The sequence below is a fragment of the Squalius cephalus genome, assembly GCF_949319135.1.
Source record: "Squalius cephalus genome assembly, chromosome: 19".
NCBI lineage: Eukaryota > Metazoa > Chordata > Actinopteri > Cypriniformes > Leuciscidae > Squalius > Squalius cephalus.
The window spans coordinates 19,210,648-19,235,238 of NC_137140.1; the positions used below are offsets into that span (position 1 = coordinate 19,210,648).

Genomic DNA, 24,591 nt, shown 5'->3' on the forward strand with positions numbered 1-24,591 from the left:
CACAGGCTTCTAAATGACAGATTTAAAGTGATAGAATTTTTTATAACCCTCATATCCTTGACGTCTAATATCTATACATTTGTAACGGGACATTTCCCGTTATCATTGACTTGAGTGATGCAGGGGTGTTATTGTGAGCAATAATATATATTTAAAAAAAAAAACATTTATAAAATGATTCTTCATGCGATTTGCATCGGCGCAAACATCTGAAGACCAACCAATGTAAATGTTACACATAAATGTGAATTAAAATGACTGTCATGCGCAGTAAGCTCTCCTCGCCACCTCGAGATGTATTATGGGAAAGTTCCGTCAGCGGAAATAGATGTAAACATGTGATAGTCAACCGAAGCGCTTGGTGCAGTTCTGTTTATGTCATGCCGCTGTAAAAACAAATATGCTTGTTTCAAATAAATGTGTTTGAAAAATATTTAAAGAATCTGTTGATAATCTTGGCAATGAAATATTGAGTCTTTGGCTGTTGCGGTTTTCGAAACCCGGTCAGTTTAGCTAACATTTAGCCTTTGCGTTCATACGAATACAGCATGTGTATTTAACGCAGTGTTTTGCAATAATTCTCACGTTGCTTCAAATCTGCAAGTGTTCATGGCATCCAAACAGCCATATTCTGACACTGCTGATGAAGCGGTCAGGGCAACCTGTGACGACGCATCGATATGCAAAAGGTAGCACGGCTTGCAAACAGTGATCCGAAATAAAATTATTAAACATAATTTTAGTGTGTTTCTAAATGCTGTGCTTCCCTCATGATATTCTAGCACATTGTTAATGAGCATCATCGTATCACCAAATAGGCAAAATATTGTACTACAGTCGTGGTTGAGCACAATGTTGCAGTTTTATATAATAATGTAACGTTATATATTACTTCAAATTCTTTCATTGTTTACATATAGGTCAGCAACAGTGCTGTAGTTATACATGTCGTATGCCATTTATGTGTAATAATAACCATTTTATTTATTTAATATAACCCTATTTTTATTCTGTTTTATAGGTTTGCTACCAGTAAAGGTTACTGGACTGACCTCTACGCCCAGTATTTTGTGAGGCAAGTAGGTGAACGTAAAGCACCTGAGATCAACAGAGGTAAGATTGTTTAAATATCTCCACCTGCTGGTCAATGCTTGCAGCTGCGTTTGATCTAATTTGCTTTTATTAATTTTATTGTGGTGTAGGTTATTATGGTCGTGTCAAAGGGGTGAATCTCCTTCTTGATGCTTTTCTTGAGAAGACGCAATGTGACTGCCAGGTGGTGAATCTTGGGGCTGGACTGGATACCACTTTTTGGAGATTAAAGGTTGTTGTTTTTTATTATTAATTTCACATTTAACTATTTTGAGATCCAATAATAATAGTTTTTATATAGTATATATTATGTCATATTTATATATTAATAAGGAGTAATGTGTATCCTTCCACAGACTCATGAAATAAATCATTCTTGATAAGCAATCAAAGAAAAGTATATCTTTTTAATGTGTATTCTTAATCCTTAGGATGAAAACATTATGCCGAAAAAGTTCTTTGAAGTTGACTTCCCAACAATTGTTGCTAGAAAAATACACCACATCAAGTAAGGTGTTGTTACTTTTATAATATAATTATTGTTTTGATTTTCAATCATTTGCTTATTGATATTAGCATGAATGATTTTGTAAGCATAGCATGTTCTTTTAGTCATATTCCTCTAGAGGGAGACAGTGTCTCTAATGAGTAGTTTAGGGACCCTCTGTCTAGCTATGTCCACCCTACCAAAGCAATGGTTTGATTGTTTATTTATCATCATTTTTGTATTAAATGTATCGGTCCTTTGGTGCTCTTTATTATTTTAAAGTATCCCACCTGAATTAATACTGTTCAATTGCTGTTATGCATATGAATTACTATTCATGTGCGGAGGATGTTTTGTCATGGGTGATTTGATGTATTTCAGTGGTCAGTGGAGACTGCTGTAGGTACAGCTGTGCAACTTACACATTTATCCCTCTTTCTCCAAAGTGACTTACAATAGACTGGTGCAGTTATGGCATCAATGTCTTTTTTCAATTTATGAGTAAAATAGGGTCTGTGGTTAATATAACTTGACAATATTTTGATGTTTTGTTCTACTGCACACACTCACACCCCGAACGTTCTTATCTAGTTACTCATTAGAAACATACATTTTCAAAAATAAACAAAATTCGCTTTGTCGGTGTGGGTGTGTGTAATTTACTTTGTAAAACAAAATATTATCAAGCTATGTTTACCACAGACCTTATTTTGTAAAAATATATTGCACAAAATTGAAAAACAAATGCAAAATTATCAGAATAGCAAACAGCGTGGTCAAGGATATAATAAGTGAAATAATAAGCGGGAATTAAAAACGCAATTAAAAAATAACAAGCATGAATCTAAACTTTAAACACACTTAGAATTATTTTGCTCAAAACTGAAAATTGAATGCAAATCACACAAAATTTTTGTTTTTTGTGCTCTGAAATGTTCTGCTCATATTAAAAATTTCCTTTCGAGGTAGGTCTCTCATATAAGATCTCCTAAAAAATTCCCTTTCGAGGTAGGTCTCTCAACATTGCGACACTTAAGGAAACTCCTTCACCAAAAATACTGAAGACTGATTGAATCACACTATTGCTACTGCAATAGCCGCGTCCCTTCAGTAGATCACCTCAGGCGGTGTTTTGCAGAGTGCGAGCTCAATGCAATCCAGTGTAGCAGTCGAGAGCTTCCCCGTCCAACGGGCCGTGGGATAGACGTCAGAGATGTCCTGCCTGCGGCCAGTTTACAGCCCTCGCCACAGCAGAGGCCGCTGCAACCCCTGTCAGACTGCTTGAGCACGTGGCCAGCGCTTGCCAGCAGTGTCAGACTGGGTTATCAATATTATAAAGACGGCTATTCACTGCGGTTTGCGCTCAGACTGCCCCGCTTCAGTGATGTGATTGAGTCAGAGGTATCAAAGTAGGATGCTCCTATGCTTTGTGCAGAGATCCAGACTTTCCTGACCAAGCAGGCAGTAGATGTGGTATCTTCGGAGCAATGTCATTGTGGTCTGTACAGCCACTTCTTTCTCGTTCCGAAAAAGGATGGCGACTTGCGGTTTTGGACTTAAGGCCGCGGAATCGAGCCCTAGCCAAGCGCCCATTGAAGATTACCACTGGAAAGCAGATCCTCCATTGGTTTATAGCGGTGGAACTGAAGGACGCTTACTTTCACATTCAAATAGCCCCTCATCACAGGCACTATCTGAGATTCGTGTTCAAAGGAGACGCATACCAATTCAAAGTCCTGCCATTTGGGCTGGCTCTGGCTCCACGTACATTCACAAAGTGTGTGAATGCAGTGCTTTCCCCCTTGAGACTCAGTGGGATGCACATTGTAAATGATCTTGATGGTTCCTCTTAAAGGAGAACTCCGGTCAATTTTAACAGTGCTGTCAGTACAGAGAACAACGACAAAAATCGGTGTTGCCTACACCTTGTTATCCTCTTTTTAAAATTTGCACCCTGTTGACTTCAATGGGGCAAGTTTTAAACCTGCTTTTAGCCTCTTAACATCCTTGATGTGTCATTACAAGTGCCCAGCCATTGTGAGTGATTCCTTCAGTGTGAACGCGGGTGAATCTGACTGCAGTAGATGTAAAAGATATTAATAAAAGTGATGTTAATTCAGCCAGCGCACATACCTGTATTTACATCCTGTTTTCGGTCGAAGTCCACAATAGTCGATTGTCGAGTTCACGCGCATAGGTTTAGTTACCTATGATCACGCGCGTGTATAACACGGTGTAGGCAACACCAATTTTTGTCGTTGTTCTCTGTACTGACAGCACTCCAAATGTACACAAAAATTTGCTCAATGTTAAAATTGACCGGAGTTCTCCTTTAAGTAATTTCAGAGACTGCTAAGGCTAATGGCAGCTGCAGCCTCAGTTTGCCACTTGACTTTGTTGTACATGAGGCCACTGCAACTTTGGTTGAAAGATCGCTTTCCGTGGAGAGCGTGGAAAGTGGGGAGAATGTATGTTGTGGTAACGCACGTACGTCTCAATGCTCTGTCACACTGGTTCGACAGAACCATGTACGACCAGTGGATCAGCATTGGCAGAGTGGTCAGATGGAAGGTGGTTACTACGGCTACATCGTTAAACAGCTGGACAGCCCTGGCAGGCCGACGTTTGGCGAGTTGTGCATCGGCGTCCCCTCAGAGGCTGACAGAGCGCTTCCTCTTATGGGTGGACCAGCGATTCCTCTTGATACGGGCAGTTCATGTGCCAGGCAGGCTGAACTGCCTGGCGGACATGGTGTCCAGAGAGGGCGTTGTTCAGAGGAAGTTGAAGCTGCACCAACAGACGTTGCGCTTGATATGGAGTGTCTTTGACAAAGCGGAAGTCGACCTCTTTGCCACAGAGGAGAATGCCCACTAGTGCCCTCTGTTCTTTTCTCTGACGAACGCTCCCGAAAGACCATCGAAAACAGCCGATGAAGCAAGGAAGAGAAGAAAGCTTGCACTGAAAGCTGATCGCGTGTACAAGAGAATAAAAAAGCAGTGTGCTTTTGAGTGTCAAATCACACAAGTGTCTTCTGTTAAAATGGATTGCTGTAACTAAAGAGAGTTCCGAGTGAAAGGACAAAAAGATCGAAAAGTACGTCAGTGATGAGTCAACCCAAGACACTGATGGTTATCAACCTAATCTGAACCCAATTTGTGGCTAATTTGAACCTAAACTGCCAAGCTAACTATCTTCAGTCAAAGATAGTCAACAGATTTTACACAAGTGTATTCTATGACAAAGAATGTTTCAGTAACTCGGTATGTATTTTAATAACGTTAAAATGGTGTAATATTTAAGAATTTGTTTATGTACTTGTCCATGTGTTTCGAGTGCAGTGTGCTTGCCGCTAGAGCCCGCACACATGCTCTTCCGATTGGCTGTGATCTTTGATTGATTTTGTCGTATTTTGTAGTCACTTCTGCTGTGTGGACAGACAAATTGCTTGTTGCAGGAATAATAACGCATCATGTGTGGTTAGGACACGGTGTAAAGCAGACGATGAATCTACTTTTTAGTTGATGTGATCCTAGTGATCTGAGTGATCTGTTGGGTTTATATTCAGTGAGCATATCTGTAATGTATTGAGGTCCTAGGCCATTGAATGATTTATATACCAGTAATAATACTTTAAAATCAGTCCTAAATGTAACTGGGAGCCAGTGTAAAGACCTGAGGACTGGTGTGATATGTTCATATTTTCTGGTTCTGCTCAGAATCCTGGCAGTAGCAACTGTCTTATGGTTTTTGGGAAGGCCAGTGAGGAGTCCTTTACAATAATCCACCCTGCTGGTGATGAAAGCATGAACAAGTTTCTCTAAGTCTTGTCTGGAAACAAAGCATCTAATTCTTGCAATATTTTTGAGATGATAGTATGCTGATTTAGTTATTGTTTTGACATGACTACTGAAGCTAATGTCTGACTCCAGAATCAAACCGAGATTCCTGACTTGATTTTTAGTTGTTAGATGCCTAGCGTCAAGTTATGCGTTCACCTTGAGAACTTCATCTTTGTTTCCAAACGCAATGACTTCAGTTTTGTCTTTGTTTAGCTGAAGAAAGTTTTGGCACATCCAACTGTTGACTTCATCAATGCATTGGCACAGGGAGTCAATGGGGCTGTAGTCGTTAGGCGATAGAGCTAAGTAGATCTGTGTGTCGTCTGCATAGCTGTGGTAAGCAATTTGGTTCTTTCTCATTATTTGGCTCAGTGGGAGCATATACAGGTTGAACAGGAGTGGCGCAAGAATTGAGCCTTGAGGGACTCCGCATGTCATGGATGTCCACTCAGACTTATGGTCTCCTATACTCATATAATAACCTCTCCCTCCTAAGTATGACATGAACCATTTTAGGACTATCCCAGAAAGCCCGACCCAGTTTTCCAGCCTGTCAAGAAGTACGTTGTGATCGACAGTGTCAAATGCAGCACTGAGGTCGAGTAGTACCAGCACTGATAATTTGCCTGAATCAGTATTTAAGCGAATATCGTTTATTATCTTTGAGCGCTGTCTCTGTGCTGTGATGCGGTCGGAAACCAGATTGAAAATTGTCAAAGTATCCATTCGAGCTTAAGAATTTGTTCAGCTGATTGAAGACAACTTTTTCAATGATCTTGCCTATGAAAGGAAGATTTGAGATTGGTCTATAGTTGTTTAATATGGTCTTATCCAGATTGCTCTTTTTCAAGAGGGGCTTGTCAACTGCAGTTTTCAAGGAGTTTGGAAAACTCCCAGAGAGAAGTGAGGAGTTTAGCACTTCTAGGAGATCTGCTTCTAAACAGTTTAACACACTTGAAAAAGATATGGGAAGTGCGTCAAGTGTGCAGGTTGATGTTTTAAGGTGCTGTACGCTTTCTTCCTAAATTTTACCATCAATTTCTTCGAAATCAGACATAGTAACTAGGGGTGGAACGGTACATGTATTCGTATTGAACCGAAACGGTACGGGCGTCACGATTCAGTGCATGATTATACACGGAGAATACACAGTATAAAAATAAATAAAACTCGTGTGCAAATTAATTAATGTAATGCGGAACTACTGTTTGATACCGGGTTCTTTAGGGACACCTAATCTGTAGCTCCGCCTTTGCTCTGAAGCTCTGTGACATGAACAAGGGGGTAATCCAGCACCCGGAAAAGCGTACCTTCCCCCGGGGGCCACCATTGGTTAGCAAGCCATCACCTGCTGTTAGCATTCCATTGACTCCCATTCATTTTGGTGTCACTTCGCCAGTGAATAACTTTACATCTGAGGCGTTTAAAGACTCCATTTGTCCATTGTTTATTTCTAAAGAAACACGACAATATATAAAAGGCTCCATTACCTTCTATTTTACACTATGGCCCTGTAGAAGCCGTTTTTGTAAAAATAGGCTAACGATTGCGTAATAACCACGCGACTCTCTGTCGCACAGTAGAGAAATTACAGTATAGACAGGAGGAGAAGCTTGCAGGCAATCGGGGGGACGTAGAGGCAAAATGACAAAATAATTAAGGGTAACTAAACCCTAAACCAACTTTTTTTAGTTAATGATCTGTAAGAATGGGGCTTTATTAGTGCTGTTCATTGATTCAAGTAACTTTTTTGACATTTGGGTATAAAGTGTTTTAATTCTACTATATATGGTGTAAAAACGTCTGAGTGCTGCCCTCTTCAGGTTGAACGTGGCTACTGCAGTTGAATCTTAAGCGGTACTATGTGACGTAAGCAGGTTCCAGCTCACCACGCCCTTGGTACGAGCTCACCACGCCCTTGGTACGAGCTAGCGTAGATTTATCTGTATTTAGTACAGTGGTCAGGAGGGTACCTAGGTGTAGTGTTGCTGGTTGCAGCAACACTGCTGGACTGCATAGCTTTCCAGCAGACTTGGAAATTAGGCGCCAGTGGTTGCATGCACTTGGTCTGGAAGACCGTGAGTTCCCGCCTAGAGCTCAAGTGTGCAACCTGCATTTTACGCGGGATTGCTTCTCCAACGCAATAGAGGTGGAAATGGGCTTCTCCACACAGCTCACGTTGAAAAGCGACGCAGTGCTAAACGCTACTCCTCCTGCATGGACTCCACCACCGCAGCGGCGTCTTGATGTGAGTGATCATATATATTTTATTCACAATTTATGGTTAGGCTAAAGTTAATACTCTGGGGTCGACAAACGCGCCATGTATGTTTTTTTTACATAGCGGCAAAATATGAATATGCCTACAGAGAGCGCGCGCTATTGACATTAACTCGATAAAACTCGTCAGATGCATGTACTTTACGTCGTCTTGCAACCCTGTGAGTCACTCTCCATTTTAGAGTCTGACAGCATGTCTCAGGTGCACGTTCCCCCGCTCAGCTCCGCCCTCGGTTCGTCCCCTCTATCTCCGCTGGGGTCTGCCCACTTTTCTAGCATTTTTCAAATATTGCCAGTGGGTGGAGTCAGGCTCTGACCAGGGGTTTAGTTAACCTTTAATCAGAATACTTAGCAAAAGTTGCTCCTGCTCCTAGCTCATGGACAGCTCCTACTCACGCTTTCCGTCTCTGCAAGATTCGGAAGGGAATGATTCAGATTTCCTTTTGCACAGCTACTAGAAGACTTACAACTGTCAGACAGGTTGCTCACGTCACATCTACGTCGTCAAGCTCAGTTTGAGTCTGCGCAGTACGCTCAGCCATCAGGAAGTGAGTGCTTCTAATTGGCTTCACTTTTCTCCGTTGAAGTCTATGGGGTCGCTGTGTCCATTTCTTTTACTGTCTATTACTGTGATGTCAAGATTGCAATGCTGGAATATGTTGTGTGTGTGTGTGTGAGAGAGAGAGAGAGAGAGGCGCGGGCGCGATCGAACAGTGGAAACATAAAAACATACTCCGTCATTTTGTTCATACAGGACATCATTCAAACTGCAAAGTGTTTACTTATATTTGTGTACACTCGCAATAAAACACAACATTGTGCTTTTGTCACACTGTAAACTCTTGTCAAACTGTAACCTACAACTGCCACCCAACCTAAATCACACACACACACACACACACACACACACACACACACACACTCTGTTTAAAAGCAAAAAATATTTATTTATCCAACCCCATTTAAAAACAGTCTGTCGGTGCCATCTTTTGGACATTCATCATATTGCATTGGTTTTCATTTTTTGTCCTCAAACAGAGGACTAATCTGTCTATTTTGAAGTTACACATTCTACATTGATTAAAAAAGAAAATCAAATGTGTTTTTAATGGTAGTTATACAGAAATAAATTATTTATAATACAGATGAGAATAAAGTTAGTGTTAATTCAATATATTGATCTGAAATATAGCAAATTCATTTTAAATTAATTTTAAATTTAAGGGGGGGGGGGGGGGGTTGTCAGTCTCTCTACTGTAGCAAAAAGTGTGTGTGTGTTGTTTAAGTTGGTGTTTATAACATTTGAGAAGAAGGTCTGTCTAGCTTTGCCTAGTTCCATATTGAAAGCATGGGTGCTTTCGTTGTAGATGTTATAATGGACTACAAGTTTTGTCTTCCGCCACATGCACTCTGCTTTTCTGCATTGTCTTTTCATATTATGCACTGCTGTTGAGTTTCTCCAAGGTGCTTTAGTCTGCCACTCTTCTTCATGACTTTCACAGGAGCAATATCATTAATTACACTTTTAACTTTTGAGTTAAAAGAATCAAGGAGAAAATCAACAGAGTCAGCAAACATGCTTGGTGTTAATGATATAGCCTTCATAAATAGTACACTAGTGTTCTCATTTAAGCATCTCTTCTTGACAGACACAGATCTAGCTTCAATGGCAGGAGAGATCAATATATCAAAAAAATACAGAAATGATCAGACAGTGCTACATCCTTAATAACAATCGATGAAATGTTTAGACCCTTACTGATAAGTTAATCTAGAGAGTGTGTCCACGATTGTGTGTGGGTTCATGTACATGCTGAGTCAGATCAAAAGTTTTTAAAACAGTTTTGATTTCTTTTGCCATATTGTTTTCTGCATTATCTATGTGGATGTTAAAATCTCCAGCAATAGCAAAACAGTCAAACTCTGAGGTAATTGTTGATAACAGTTCAGTAAAGTCCTCAACAAAGACTGGAGAGTATTTTGGAGGTCTGTAAATAATAAGTAAAATGCGTGGAGCACATTTTAACACAATACCCAGATATTCGAAAGATGGGTAATTTCCCAAATGATATTTGCTTACATTGATAGACATCTTTAAAAAGAGCAGATATACCCCCACCCCTTCTACCTGCTCTGCAGACACTCATAAAAGTAAAGTTAGGAGGGGATGTTTCATTGAGGATTGTTGCACTGCAGCTGACCCGACACATATCACTGAGAGCTGGTATCAGTTGTTTTTGGTTCACCTCGAGCAGATGGGGGAGGGTGTGGGCCCTGGCGTTGTGGCAGAGGCCGAAGAGCTCTCACAGGAGGAGGGGGAGGGCGAGCTGGGCCCGCAGGCTTTGGTGTTTGCGGGGCCTGACGTTTTTTGGTTGATATCTGAGGGCTCGCAGCAAAAGAGTGGGATAGTTTGGTTCCAGCATACACCAGTTCTTCCATTTTCTCTGAGAAGCACAGAAGTGGAGATGCTGGAGAGAGGGATAATGTGTCTGGTGAGAGGGCTGTTGCTCTGGTGTTATCGGAGGCTGTGATATGTTGTTCTGGTTTTCTTGGCTGTTTTTCAGGAATCGTCCTTGGGGTGCTGAATCTTGGAGCAGTTCTGATATGTCACAGTCTGTCTGTGGTGAGCTCTGTGGGCAGGGCTCAGCTGAGATTGTGTCCGTGAGCAGAGGTTGTTGTGGCGGAGTGGTGTTATCATTGTCCTTGTGTGATATGTTAGCCGCATGTCCATTCAGATGCTGAAGTGAAGTCTTGTGGTCATTCATTACTGTGTCCAGGTGTGTGTGTGCGCCGTTCAGATTGAGTGGATTGGCTCACACTGCAGAAGGATGATGGAGGGAGAAGTAGATATTGTCGTTTAGCACTCTTGGGTGGTGGCCATCCTGTTGAAACGGTTGTTTCTGACTCCAGAAAAGATTGGAGTTGTCAATAAAGTTCACTCCTTTTACATTGCAGGTTTTTTTTCAGCCATGTATTAAGCCCAAGCAACCGTGAAAACCTGTTTGTTCCTTTTGCTGGTAGTGGTCCACTGATGAATGTCTGAACTTTTAGTTTTTTAATTGTTTCAAAAAGTTCATTGAAATCCTTCTTAAGGAGTTCTGACTGCTCTTTATGAATATCATTCTTCCCCACATGAATAAGTCGATTTGCAATCTTATGTTTCATCAGAATGTTTTGAAGTTCCCTGTTTACATCAGAAGTTGTTGCTTGTGGAAGGCAGCATGTAGTTGTATCCCTGCTGCTAATGTTTCTGATTATGGAGTCCCCCACTATCAGAGTCCTGGGCTCGGCTGCACTCTGAGCTGAGTGCCGCTGTCTGCTCGACCTCGAGCTCCAGTTAGCATCAGTGTTAGCTACTGGCTGATTCGATCTTTGTTTGATCCCATTCATCACGTTTGGGGATTCCACATCTACATTCATTAATACTTCAAATCTGTTCTCAAGATGTATAGGCGGTGGTAGGAAACCAGTGTTTGCAATCCTTGTCAGAGCCGTATCTGCGGTAGAGGATGCTACTGCGGCAATATGTGATGCTCGTGGCAATCTGATGTCTCGAGTGCCTTTGGGTCTCGCTCCCTGTTTGTGCCATCGATTTGTATTTCGATCAGTTACGGCTTGTTTCTCTACATTCAGTATGGCCTGTTGAGGAGCACTAGATTCTTGGGACTCACCAGCTGTATGCTGAGGGCGTCCATGATGAAGCTCTGATTTGGTGGTCCCGCAAGTAACTTTGTTTCAAGAACTGCAATCCGTTGTGAAGGTCTGTGGCAGTTTGTGCAGCAAGTACTTTCTTGAACCAGAAGAGGCGTTTTCTCTCTTATCCTTTTGAATGTAGGCAGTTGTGTTTTCCTTTCCCCGGAATGTAAGCTGATGGCTTTCAGTGGGAGGCTGGTCGGATAAAATAATTTTTTATAGTAATCCAAGCTTTGTCGTTTGAGCACTGAGCTGATTTGCTGAAGTTAAAATTAGGTGATAAAAGGAGATAAAATATAAAAGCGATAGAGTAAAGCACAGAGCAAAAAGCAAGAGCAATATACAATTATGTATGTATAGTACATAATTCCTTTCTAAGTAAAGCTTTTGAATAACTGTTTGAGTTTTCCTTGCTTTTATTTTGTGATTATTTGTATTCCTCTCTATGTAAAGCACTTTGAATTGCCATAGTGTATAAAATGTGCTTTAGAAATAAACTCGCCTTGCCTTGCTTTACTTCAAACGTCACAACTACCAAAACAACGTGTCTACACCAGACACGAGTGGTGCAACAAAAGCAAATAGTAATCATTGTAATCAGTGATGCTGCTGTCTACACTGGATGCGATGCGACAAATTTCCAACAGTAAACTGATGCGTTCTATTTTTGACACACTCCAAGTGCTCGTGCAACTTCTGACACAAGAAACGAATGGATTTGAAATGTTCGCTTGATGAGGCTGTCCAGTGCAGTGTCTAGCTGTTAAAGCGCAGAAAATAGAAAATATGACGATGCATATCTCGCCCTCAGATTCACCAGTACAACACAGTGTGTTGAGGCTCTCAAAATATTAGCTTCTGAGAGTCTTTATGTGGGTGCATGTAGGTGGGTGGGGCTTGAAAATATTTTCCTCTACAAAAGGGGGTGCCAGCAGAAAAAGTTTGGGAACCACTGCAATGGAAAAACATAAGTACAAACAAAATTCATAGTGTACAATGCCAGGTTTATTAGAAAACTAGATTAGGAAACAAGCTAGACCAGAGGTGAAATGCAAAGAAGAGGAAGATTTTTATGTATGTGTAAAGTGCCTTGGTTTAAGAGTGTTAGTGGCATATAGTACATAAATACACAAGCTGTGTACAGAGGGAATTGCGTAATACAACACAATCCCGACCCTCAGTGCATTAGATAACAGAATACCAAAGTGTCATCTGCAAACAAATGATACTAGACCTTTTCTCACAACCTTTTTTTTGCAGTTGCCTGTAACTAACTGGTGTGGTATAAAGTCCCCTCAAGTTTAAACAAAAAGTGTCCACATTTTTTGAGTAATATTTGTATATTTTTGAGACTACTCTATAATATAACACAGAGAGATGCTAAAGGCCTATGTATTGTCACCATTATCTTCAGTTCATGCCTTCCTTTGTTGATTTTCCCGCCACAATCTATCACCATGTCACCATTTATCACAGCTGTTCGTCCTTTTAGTCAATCATCACCGTGTATTTAAGTTCCTCCCTCAGTTCTGTTGTTTGTTTGTGTCTGTTTAACACTCTGTTATGCCAGTTTCCTGCTATATGATTAAACTTCATACATATTTGTTAATACTTCGTGTGACGTATATATGTGCAGAACAGTTTTCAGAGTTCAGATTTGTATTTTTCATGTGGACTTTCTGCAAGTTGTTTGATGATATGAATGACTTTGATGATAGGAATCTGAAAACTGATAATAATCACTGAGATAAAAGTCCTGTTTTCCATAAAACAACTGAGTAAATGATTAACTGAAGTCTATCTATCTATCTATCTATCTATCTATCTATCTATCTATCTATCTATCTATCTATCTATCTATCTTTTACAGGACAAAACCTCCACTATCAAAACCTTTGATTGAGACGCACTCCACTGATTCACTCCTTCTAGGTATTAAAATTGAATTATGATGTCACAGAGCATTTTACTTTACTATTGTGTGGTGATCTTTTCCACTGTAACCTCTCATCTGTTCAACTTTGTCTTTTTGACAGATGGTCATAGCCTGGACTCGGACAGATATTGTATTATCAGTGCTGATCTAAGAGACCTCCCAACTTTAGAAGACAAACTAAAAAAGTTCCAGATAAATCCAGAGTACGTACTGAAATATCACAACCTTGGCTGAGTTAAAAATAAATTCAATAAATTTTTTCCAGTGTTACTATTACACAATGCATATTTGTGATGTCTTATCAACATTCAAGATTAGATAGTGATGGCAGTTATAACATCAGGACGAGCCTCTCTTACCTTTATCTTTCTGAAAGGTTCACGTTTAATTCTTTGCCCTCGGTCACATGCGAGAGTTGTATAATGTTGAGACTAAAATTAACGGCTGGTGGAACGTTGTGTATCAAAACAATAGGATTTTGAGATATAATTTGACTTACTAGAAAGTAACCCTCACAATTCTGTGCATCCTACATAGGGTTGATCCATCCTGTTTGGCCTCCCAATAGGATTTGCACGCATCTGTTTTTTTGTTTTCGTGCATCTGTTGATGCCCCTGATGACAATAGTACACTTGGGAGCATTTAGAGTTTCCTTAGATGCGTCAAAAAGTACACGTTCTCTTTGATGCGATCTGATGAGACCCGAAGGAAGCCACCGTTCTAGAAGGTGTATGACATCAATGGCATCATTTCCAAGGTCTCTTACCTTGAGTTTTTTTTTTTTTTTTGCTTGTTTTTTTTTGCAACTTCCTTTTCAGTCCACCCTAACGTGGCGTCTTGACGTTTACCAGCTTGTCTGCAAATCCCATCAGTGTGTCACTTGCTAAAAAAAAAAAAAAAATGTCTGGAAAATCTATTGTCATAGCATGCGAACCACTCTTCCAAAAACATGATTTCCTGCTTTGTACTTTTAGATATTACCTTAATGATTCGGCTTCGAGGAACAAACTTCTTGTTTAATGCATGAGCTGATTAAATTGTGATGTTCTCGATAGAAAAAAAGGAACCTATCTTGAATTTCAAAAAAGAACAGTTTTAACTTTTTTTCCAACACTTAAAAATAAGATTCAATTTATTGACATTTGTTAATGCATTGGGTATATAATCAACTAACAATTTTTTTATACACTACCATTCAAAAATTTGGGGTCTGTAAGATTTGTTTTATGTTTTTGAAAGAAGTCTCTTATGCTCACCAGGTCTGCATTTATTTAATCAAAAATACAGTAAAAAAAAAAAAAAGCAATATTGTGAAATATTATAATAATATTACAATTTTCTGTTTTAACACATTTTAAAATTGTATTTATTCCAGTGATTGCAAAGCTAAATTATCAGCATCATTACTCCAGTCTTCAGTGTCACATGATCCTTAAAATCATTCTAATATGCTGATTTGGTGCTTAAGAAACTTTGCTTATTGAAAACAGCTGTTCTGTGGAACAATTTTGTGGAAACTGATAAATTTGAATAGAATGTTCAAAAGAACATCTTTTACTTTACTTTACATTAATCTTTTGTAACATTACGGGTTCTTCTCAAACAGAAGGCTGCATATCTCGGCTGGCGCTGAAGGCCAACTCAATTTGAAGGAACCTTGGAAGGCAGCCTTTGTTTTGCGGCCTGTCACCCACAATCCTTTGCACACATTCCAATTCACGGAAAAATAACTGATGGAAAACGAGTCGGCCCTGAGTTCAAAATAATGTTTTCAGTGTTGAAGGCATACATCTTATCTTTTGTCTTGGTGTAAATGAATCACTTAACAACACTAAACTGCCAATAATGTAAGCCACTGGGAGACCGCAAGACGGTTGCATTGCATTATTAGAAAGCCAGTTAATACAAAGATTTTTCATACAAAGTATTTTTCCAAAATTAAGTTTTAATAGTATTTTCATGCCGTGACCGTGGAGGTGTAAGCCTTGTGCACTGACTAGACTGTCTCATTCTAGCATTTAATGCTGAGGAGAACTCTAGCCTACACGCCTTCGATGGACTGGACTAGGAAGAGAACACAGTCGGCATCACTAGGATCCAGCCTTCTGTTTGAGCAGCACCCTATAAATATCTTTACAGTCGCTTTTGATTAATTTAATGCACCTTTACAACTTAAAATGGTAAAATGCCTCAGTATGTAGACAGTAACATTATCCTAGATTAATAAATGTTGTAAAAGTACTGCTGTTCACTGTTAGTTCTTTAATGTTATCGAATTGTAAAATGTTACCCATAGTTCAGTTAAATTCAGCCTCTATTTAGAGGAAGCTTAATCATAGAATGGGTGTTGTAAAGAAACACTTCCCAGCCATTGATATGAGCTGAAGGATTATGCTTAATAACAGTATTCCTGCTTCTGTCCACCCAGGTTGCCCACTCTTTTTCTGTCTGAATGTGTACTGGTGTACATGACCCCTGAGCAGTCCTCCAAACTGGTGCACTGGGTGGCAGACACCTTCCCTACGGCCATGTTTATTAATTACGAACAGGTGAGTTAATATCATAATCTGCCTCATTATAACAATCCTCATTTAGATTTTTGAAAATTCAAGATGTTCAGTTGATCTTGGTAGAACAGGGTGTCTGCGGGGCTTAAAAAGGACTTTAAAAGGTCTCAATTCACAAATGAAGGCCTTAAAAAGGTCTTAAATCAGCAGAAATTCTTCATTTCAAAAAGTCATGGCATTATATGTTACATGCATTGCCAAAAAAAGTCATATCTTCCTTAGTTATTTTGTCCTGTTTTCCAATTTAAACATCTAAACATATTTAAATCAAGATACATTTATTTGAGTAATATTTGTTCTTGTAAATTTCACAGAAAACAAGACTTCTTAAATGTCATTTTTATCTCCAGTCAATGCATCTTGATTTGCATTGGAAAACAAGACAAAAATACTGATAAAGAACATTACTTTTTTGCTGAGTGATCAGAAAATACAGTAAAAGTTATTTCCATATACTAGTGTTTGAAAACAGAGGCATTCCAGATACGTTTTTGGTAAAATTAATTAAAAAGTAACGGATATCTGTTGCAGATACAACTCATGTGTTTCTCCCTATGCATTTACATTTAGAGAACATATTAACGTATTGTATTTATTCCTTAAAGTTTCTTTACTTGGTCTTAAAAACCTCTTCAGTTTCCCTTCATAAAACCTACAGAAACCTTATAGAATTTGATGAGAAATGTTTGAATTCATACTGTGATCACAGATTGCTTTTTTATTTCTGCAAATGTGAGCACAGTTTGAAATGCTTTTATCCAAAGTGATTTATATTGCTTTCAAGGTATACTTTTCCATTTGATCAGTTCTTGTTTTCCCTGGGAATCTAACCTATGACCTTGTCGGTAACACTTTATTTTACGGTGTCCTTGTTACATATGTTACATGTACTTACCGTAGTAATAACAGTAAATGATGCATAATTACATGCAACTAACCCTCAACCAAATCCTAATCCTACCCTATTCCTATAGTAAGTACATGTAGTTACTTAATATTACTCTGAGTCTGTACTTAAATATATAATTACACTGTAACAAGGACACCTTAAAATAAAGTGTAACCGACCTTGTCATTGCTAGCGCCATGCCATTCTCTACTGTTTGAGCTACAGAAAAGCATGTAAATGTAAAAACATAAACTATAGAGTAGTTGTGAGCTCTTGCTAACTGTCCAAATCTTTTAAGGTGAACATGAATGATCGCTTCGGGCACATCATGATTGAGAATCTGCAGAGACGGCAGTGCAATCTGGCTGGGGTGGACCTGTGTCAGTCTTTGGACTCTCAAGTATGACGCTCTCACATTTTAGGACTGGCGTTAACTTTCTAGCTCTTTACTCATAATGTCCTTCTAAGAAATTGTACAGCAGGAGCTGTCACATTGAATGATTGTTGATTGTTCTTCTCCATACAGTAAAATAGTGTCTTGCTATGTACAATCAAAACATTACACTGGGTGGTAGTGCTTGGAATTCAAAGTTGTTTTCCTGCTCAACATACAATGGGTCATCAAGACTCAGGAAAACAGCGCAGTTAAGCTCAGGTCATTGTGTACTACAGCCACCCACACTTCAGTCTCACAAAAGCAGTATCAGTGCAAGTCTCTCAAGGTTACCCCCACCACGGTGACCTTCTGTAGACACCTCAGCATATCTGCTCAGCTTCACAGTTAGCTGAATCTTTTAAAATATTTTATTTTCAGCTAACATTTATTTTGAGAAATGGTTTTAGTTTTAGTAACAACAATGTGTGTTTCCACAGAAAGACCGCTTTCTGTCGGCAGGCTGGGAAAGTGTCAACGCACTGGACATGATGACGGTCTACAGCATGCTTCCTCAGGAAGATGTATCTAGGTACTCAAGCCAACACTAGTGCACAGTTGTAATCAAGTGTGTATTTATAACTATGCAACCTGTGCTGGGAAAGATTGAAATCGGAATCTCTGCAATGGCTTTCCTTTGTTTTACTATCACAGAATTGAACGCCTGGAGTTTTTAGACGAAAGGGAACTTCTCCAACAGCTCCTACAACACTACTGCATCTGCTGGGCCGTAAAAGATAAGCTCAGTTTAGGTGAGGCTTCCAGTTTACCCAATTAACGTCATTCTAGAGTTTCATGGACAGTTTGACGTCACTTGTAACTAATAGCGGACTTCTCTTTTCAGGCCTCTCTCAAATTGGGTTTTAAACGTCAATGGGGACTTGGTTGTAAAAGTTTCTTTTGAAACAACATGACCAAGAGTCAGAGGACAGGAAAAGGAAGTCATTTATATCTTTATTTCCATTTTTGAGGGCAATAAAAATGGAGACTGCTGGCATAAGTGTCTTTTCTTCTGTTTTACTTGTCTCCTCCTGTCTCTCATGTGACTGTGTCTCACTAAAGTGCCATTTAATTCAGGCCATAGCCATTATTAAACTTTCACAAGATCACAAAAATATTTATTTTACTTATGACTTATTTTGTTAGTTGGCTTCAGTATGAATATTCATGAACAGTGATGATGATGATGATGAATAAAGACAATTAACTGTATAAAGTGATCTTTAAGTGCATGATTTATTGTTGCACTTTAGGACACCTTTATTTTGAAACCAATTTATTTTTCATCTATACCTTGTGCAAACTACTGGATCAAAAAGAATCAAATTTTTGTAAGCAGCACTCAAATAAAAAAAAGTTATGAAATGATTTTTACATAGAGAACACAAATGAAATATGAAACTATGTTTGCTTGTTATATTTAAAAAACAGAATAGCAACTATTTAAATTACTTTTCAATGAGTAATGTAACCAGAAATGTCATTATAAATAAATTATATTTTAAATTATGCATGCATTAAGTATCTGAATACTATGCAAAATAATATTGAAAAATATTTGTATTTTTCATTTAAAATGTTGCTTATTTTTATTTATCTATTTGATTAAAATGTAGTTATAAAGTTGACTGATATTATGGGTATAGGACGAATATTAAAAAATAAGCACATTTCTTTACTCTGAAAGCTCATAAGTTGTACATTTTGACATGCCATGGATTTTCTTCAGACTGTACACTACTAAAAGTTTGGGGTTAGTAAAATTTCTCTTTAAAAGAATAAATGAATGAATACTTTTATTCAGCAAGGATGCATTCAATTTATAAAAAATGACAGTAAAGACGTTTATAATGTTACAAAGGATTTCTGTTTTTAATAAATGCTGTTTTATTGAACTTTCTATTCATCAAAAAGAATCGCAGGAACAAAAATATATCACGGTTTTCAATATGGATAGGAAATGTTTCTTGAACACCAAATCATATTTATTAAAATCATATATATTAAAATAACAGTTATTTTATATGGTAATAATACTTCACAACTATTTGTACTGTATCTTCGATTAAATAAATGCAAGCCGTAGTGAGCACAGAGACTTCTTTGAAAAGCATTAAAAAAATCAAATGGTTGTGAATGTTTTTCAAACGTCACAAATAATCACCAGGAAGTAGTTTTAGAAAACAAAAGGCGATTAAAAGACACAAAAAAAGGAAATGTTTCCTCTTTAGCCGTCAACGCCAGGCATCCTGCAGTCTTTCTCTGTATTCATTTTTGTCAGTGAGTCCCTCAAGAGAAACATTAACCCAAAGCGACCTTGTGCTGTTATTTACTGCCGCAGGAACCTTGATTTGATGCATGAGAATGAGAGCAGATGAAATGCAGATTAACAAAAAAAAAAAAAATGCTGCAGGCCATGCTGAAATGCACAGCAATCTATAATATGCCATTAGATTTATAAAGTTTGGGAAACTGCATTAACTCTAATCAATTCTGTTGCGTAAGACAGTCGAGAAGACCTTGAGTGACATGAGAGTTCGTGGTCGTTTTATTGTCCTCAGTTGTGTAATAGCGTGGTGGATGATAAGCTATATCCTGAACCCGTCACTCCCCCAAACAATGCTCTCCACTGCTGTAATTGTAAAGTGTTTTTCCCAAGCCACCAAGACTGATGACAAAGGAGACTGTTGGCCCGCCTCACCACCACTCCACCCCATCCTCTGTCCACCTTTATCAGTAGAAAGCCGCAGTGTCCGCGTGCACAGAACACCTGAAGCTTCGGACAGACAAAATGACCTCGGTGGAGTCCAAAGCAGATCTCTTTACAGTAGCCACAGGCGATGGAGGGGACAACCATCAGAACACGCAGAAGAAGTCCTTCTTTGAGCACTACATTCAGCCGTGCCTGGCAGAGATCCTCGGCTCCACTCTCTTCATGTTCGTGGGCTGCGTCTCGGTCATGGGGAACGTGGGCATCAGCGGGAGCATCCAGCCCGCACTGGCACATGGACTAGCACTGGCCATAGCAATTGCCATTTTTGGAGAAATCAGGTAACAGCCTTATGTTCTGTGTTCTTAAGAAATGGCTAGACTTTTAAACAGAGAAAACTAAATAATATGTCATAAAACTATGTTGATAATATTTATATTATATCCTTGTTATATTTACAATATTTAAAAAAATAGATTTCAGTAGTAAAAAAAATAGTAATTTTAGTAATAAATTTTTTTTTTTTTTTTTTTTTCATGCTTGATTTTATGATGTCATCATCTTGTTTTCCAGCGGTGGTCACTTCAATCCGGCCGTGTCTGTGTGTGTTTACCTCATCGGAGGAATGGAGCTGATGCTCCTGGTGCCATACGTGCTCTCTCAGATGTTAGGTGGAGTGATTGCTGCCGGCCTTGCCAAAGTATGTGTGCGAGCTTCTCTATCGATATTTGTATCTGTGTTTATGACTGCTGGAAGCATACAATCTTTTACACTTTTGACAATGCAATATAAACATTCTCTTTTCTTTTTCTTTAGGCTGTCACTTCGGATGAGGCATTTGGAAATGCAACTGGAGCAGCGTTTGATGCCGTTCAGTCCTCTCATGGCGTTGGCTCTGCGACTATGGCAGAGATGATAATGACGCTTTTTTTGACTATAGTTGTCAGCATGGGTGCCGTAAACGGAAGGACCCGAAGTCATCTCGCTCCCTTCTGCATTGGACTCACCGTGACTGCAAATATTTTGGCTGGGTAGGAAACTAACATTTCACACAAAGGCACAAACAAATGATATAGCCTACTGTACAGAATACTATGCCACACTAAATTTTCAAATCTAGTCTAGTTTTTTGAGGCCATAAAGAGCATTTGGGTTAAATATTTATTTACAATTGTTTAAACATCTATATCTGCATCTATACCTCTACACCTCTTTCAATAATTTTCCTATATATATCTGATACAAATGAAAGTAGTTTAGAATTCTACTTACACCTGAACTGTGCAGATTACAGTTCTTTTATTCACTTTTTTCACAAGTAAGGTGTACATTTTCAAAACTCTTAGTGCAAAACTCCAAACTGATCACACTTGTATCACAGCAAGTCATTCTTTCAAAACCTGCTTTCATTCTACATAATCATTGTTTCAAAACACAAGATCATTGTGATATGTAATGAGAACGGTTGGTTTAATCACTGAAACACATGATCTTCTTTCAATTTAGTACTTTTAACAATCAGTTCATTCAATAGCAAACAATGCAAGATACATGTTTCAAATCACCCTTGTTGCTAAAATAATTACAGTAATACAGGCTACAGATGCCACATTAGAAAATACACTTACAGTACCTAACTTATGGAATTGAATACTTAATGTTTGTTATAGTATCTATCAAGTGTGTTATCAACATGTGTGATTAAGTTATGACATGGATATATTGCTGGCAATATATTAAATGTTCTCACTTTGCCATATGAGTGAATCTATACTATGAGTTACAGTAATGTGGCAGTCTCTACCATGGTAATCTGTTACAGTATCACATGGCATATTATCATGTGAAATGTTGTATTAGATGCCATCTGTCTCCTTTCTACTGATGCATCTCTGATCATTTATATAGATGAAACACTTATTTTGTGTAGTGAAAAGAATACTTTGTAATTGAATTGAAAGTGGGATGAAATGTTTAAAAACTGTTGCACTTTTGATGAGCTGTTGTGATATTAGTACTAAGAGTTTTGAAAATTTACTAATTACTTGTGAAAATTGCGCCAAAGCAATAAAAAAAGTACAACGAGTCCAAAGAGTGTTACTGTAACATAACTGTTATACAATTATACAGACTTTTAGATGTTGTAATTAGACATTGTAATTCAAAATGCTGATTTAATAATAAAAAAACCACAAACAGGAAACATATTAATTCAAATCAGCAAATAAAATGGAAAAATAGATAGCAAATACAGTCTAACAACTCTAAACATGTTTTATGTTTATAATGTTTACATGTTTTAGACTATGTTGTTGTATAGTATAATTCTAATATTATCATTTTTTATATTATATTTTAAAGTTAATTACATTATAATTATACATATTATAAAACTTGACTTTGTGGATCCTTATTGCAGAAACTTGCTATAATTTGCTTTAAAAATATATAAATCTAGAAATATTATGGCTAAGCAGACAGGGAGGATATACTTCTATATTCTGCCAAAAAATGAACTATAGAAATATAATAATTATATAATGCTATTAATTACTGCTACTACTACTGATAACAATTAATACTATTTCTAAATTATTAACTAGATTTTACTTAAATTTTTTTGTACTGCTGTCCCCTGACTCCCCTCAGGGTGGTGATAATGTATGATAGTGATTTTAACCCGCCAACTCCGGTAGCTCATCTCTAATCAGTGAAACGTTGAAATATTTTATCTTATTCCTTTACTCCCTGATCTCCCCTAACTGTAATCACATGTTTCATGCGCTTTTATAAGCAGATGTTATCTCACAAGTCGCTACACTTGTTTCAAAGTGGAAAATGAAGTGCCTTTGAGGAACATGGCAACCAAACAAACAGGATATTTTACAGGAAACAAAGACACCAGGAGCCTTAGAATAATAATGGCAAAAGGAAATATTAATTCCTGACACTAAAATGTGCTGATATGCTGTATTAGGGGTCATTTTTTTCAGGTTTGAGAAACTCTGATTTAACTGATTTTGTCTTGCATGTCAAACAGGGGTGGAATATCAGGAGCATGTATGAATCCAGCACGGGCCTTTGGCCCAGCGATAGTGTCCGGTTACTGGACGTACCACTGGATATACTGGGTGGGACCTTTGACTGGTGCTTTGGTCACTGTCAGCCTTGTGAGGTATCCTTGCAACTCACTTTTTCCTTACACAATGAATGATTTTCTTCATTTAGGAGGAGTATAAAGTCATTAAGTGTATCTGCTTAAACAATTTATGATGACTTGTTTAATTTTGAAGCCATTCATATTGAAAACAGTTTAAATTTGTTTTTATAGCATAAAACTTTTCATCTTAATATGTGAGTATGAGAATTCTAATCAATTGCTTGATTCATTCTAGGTTGATAATGGGAGACAAGAAGATTCGTGTTATTTTCAAATGATGGAGATGAAGGACCTCTGAGGATCCTGCAGTGTTGCAAGCTTTTTAAATTCAAGATTATTTGTAAAGCATTGTATGATATTGTCAAACATTTATATTATTGAATTTTTCTAAACTTTTCTGTATTCTGATGCTTCATTGTCCCTTTGACAAATGTATTTGTTGTTTTAGTTTTATAACCTGCCATTATGCATTCTGATGTTTTATGTTAATAAGCATAAAGTCTTTTCTTATATATTGCCTGAATGTATTTCTTCACTTTGCAAAATGTAAATATGTAGCACCTCTATATATACACACACACACTGACACAAACACTCCTGGGCAAAAAAAATTAATAAAAATGGGCCAAGTCAAAAAAGGCGAAATATTTAGTGGTCTTTTTATGGTCTTAACCATTTTAATCACAAATCACTGGTCAGGAAATTGCACAAATTCTGTAGATAAAGTAACTTAGCACAGAATATCCTTCCCCAGCTTGCAGATGGCTTTTTACAAGAAGGAGAGTCACTGTTGTCCCACTCAGTGTAATGGCTTCAAACTGTTCATGAGTAGTTGAAAAATGTCTCCTTGTTAATTTGAGTTTAATGTGTGACCAAATATTCACTATTCAAATCTGGACTCTGACCAGGCCAAAACATGAGCCTGATGGACTTGCTCTCAAGTTGCTTCTTGGTTGTCTCTTCTTCCTCCATGCTCCACTGTGGTTGTTACAGAGCCAACAACATCGACAGCACCAGACCTCTACACTCCACCCTCTCGTTCCCAGTCACCAGTACTAATCACCGTCACCTGTCACCAATCTTCACTGATCGTCACCCAGCACTATATAACTCTTCCCACTGCAGTTCACCATTGTCTGGTCTCGTTGTTCCTTTGACTCCTTACCTGACTCCTTACCGCCAGCAGCCATATCACCCTGTAGCCCAAGACTGGTTGCCCACTGAAGATAAGCAGGGTTGAGCCTGGTTAGTACCTGGATGGGAGACCTCCTGAGAAAGCCAGGTTGCTGCTGGAAGAGGTGTTAGTGAGGCCAGCAGGGGGTGGTCACCCTGTGGTCTGTGTGGGTCCTAATGCCCCAGTGTAGTGACGGGGACACTATACTGTCAATGAGCACAATCCTTCGGATGAGACATTAAACCGAGGTCCTGACTCTCTGTGGTCATTAAAAATCCCAGGATGTCCTTCGAAAAGAGTAGGGGTGTAACCCCGGCATCCTGGCCAAAT

At 38.5% G+C, this 24,591-nt stretch overlaps 2 protein-coding genes across 2 annotated transcripts; both read left to right on the forward strand.

The window, feature by feature from the left end:
• The first annotated feature begins 317 nt into the window (after positions 1-317).
• Positions 318-19,600, forward strand: lcmt1 (leucine carboxyl methyltransferase 1). Its single transcript, XM_079851094.1, has 12 exons — positions 318-503; positions 605-689; positions 1,022-1,113; positions 1,203-1,324; positions 1,524-1,600; positions 13,262-13,323; positions 13,428-13,530; positions 15,757-15,877; positions 17,083-17,184; positions 17,658-17,749; positions 17,872-17,969; positions 18,062-19,600. Exons 2-12 carry the CDS (start codon positions 610-612, stop codon positions 18,082-18,084), a joined length of 972 nt encoding a protein of 323 aa, XP_079707220.1. The 5' UTR covers positions 318-503; positions 605-609; the 3' UTR covers positions 18,085-19,600.
• Positions 19,601-19,823: 223 nt separating this feature from the next.
• On the forward strand, positions 19,824-23,599 carry aqp8a.1 (aquaporin 8a, tandem duplicate 1). The gene is made up of 5 exons (XM_079851095.1): positions 19,824-20,268; positions 20,501-20,627; positions 20,744-20,958; positions 22,968-23,102; positions 23,323-23,599. The coding sequence occupies exons 1-5, from the start codon at positions 20,009-20,011 to the stop codon at positions 23,363-23,365; spliced, it is 780 nt and encodes a 259-aa protein (XP_079707221.1). The 5' UTR covers positions 19,824-20,008; the 3' UTR covers positions 23,366-23,599.
• Positions 23,600-24,591: the final 992 nt, after the last annotated feature.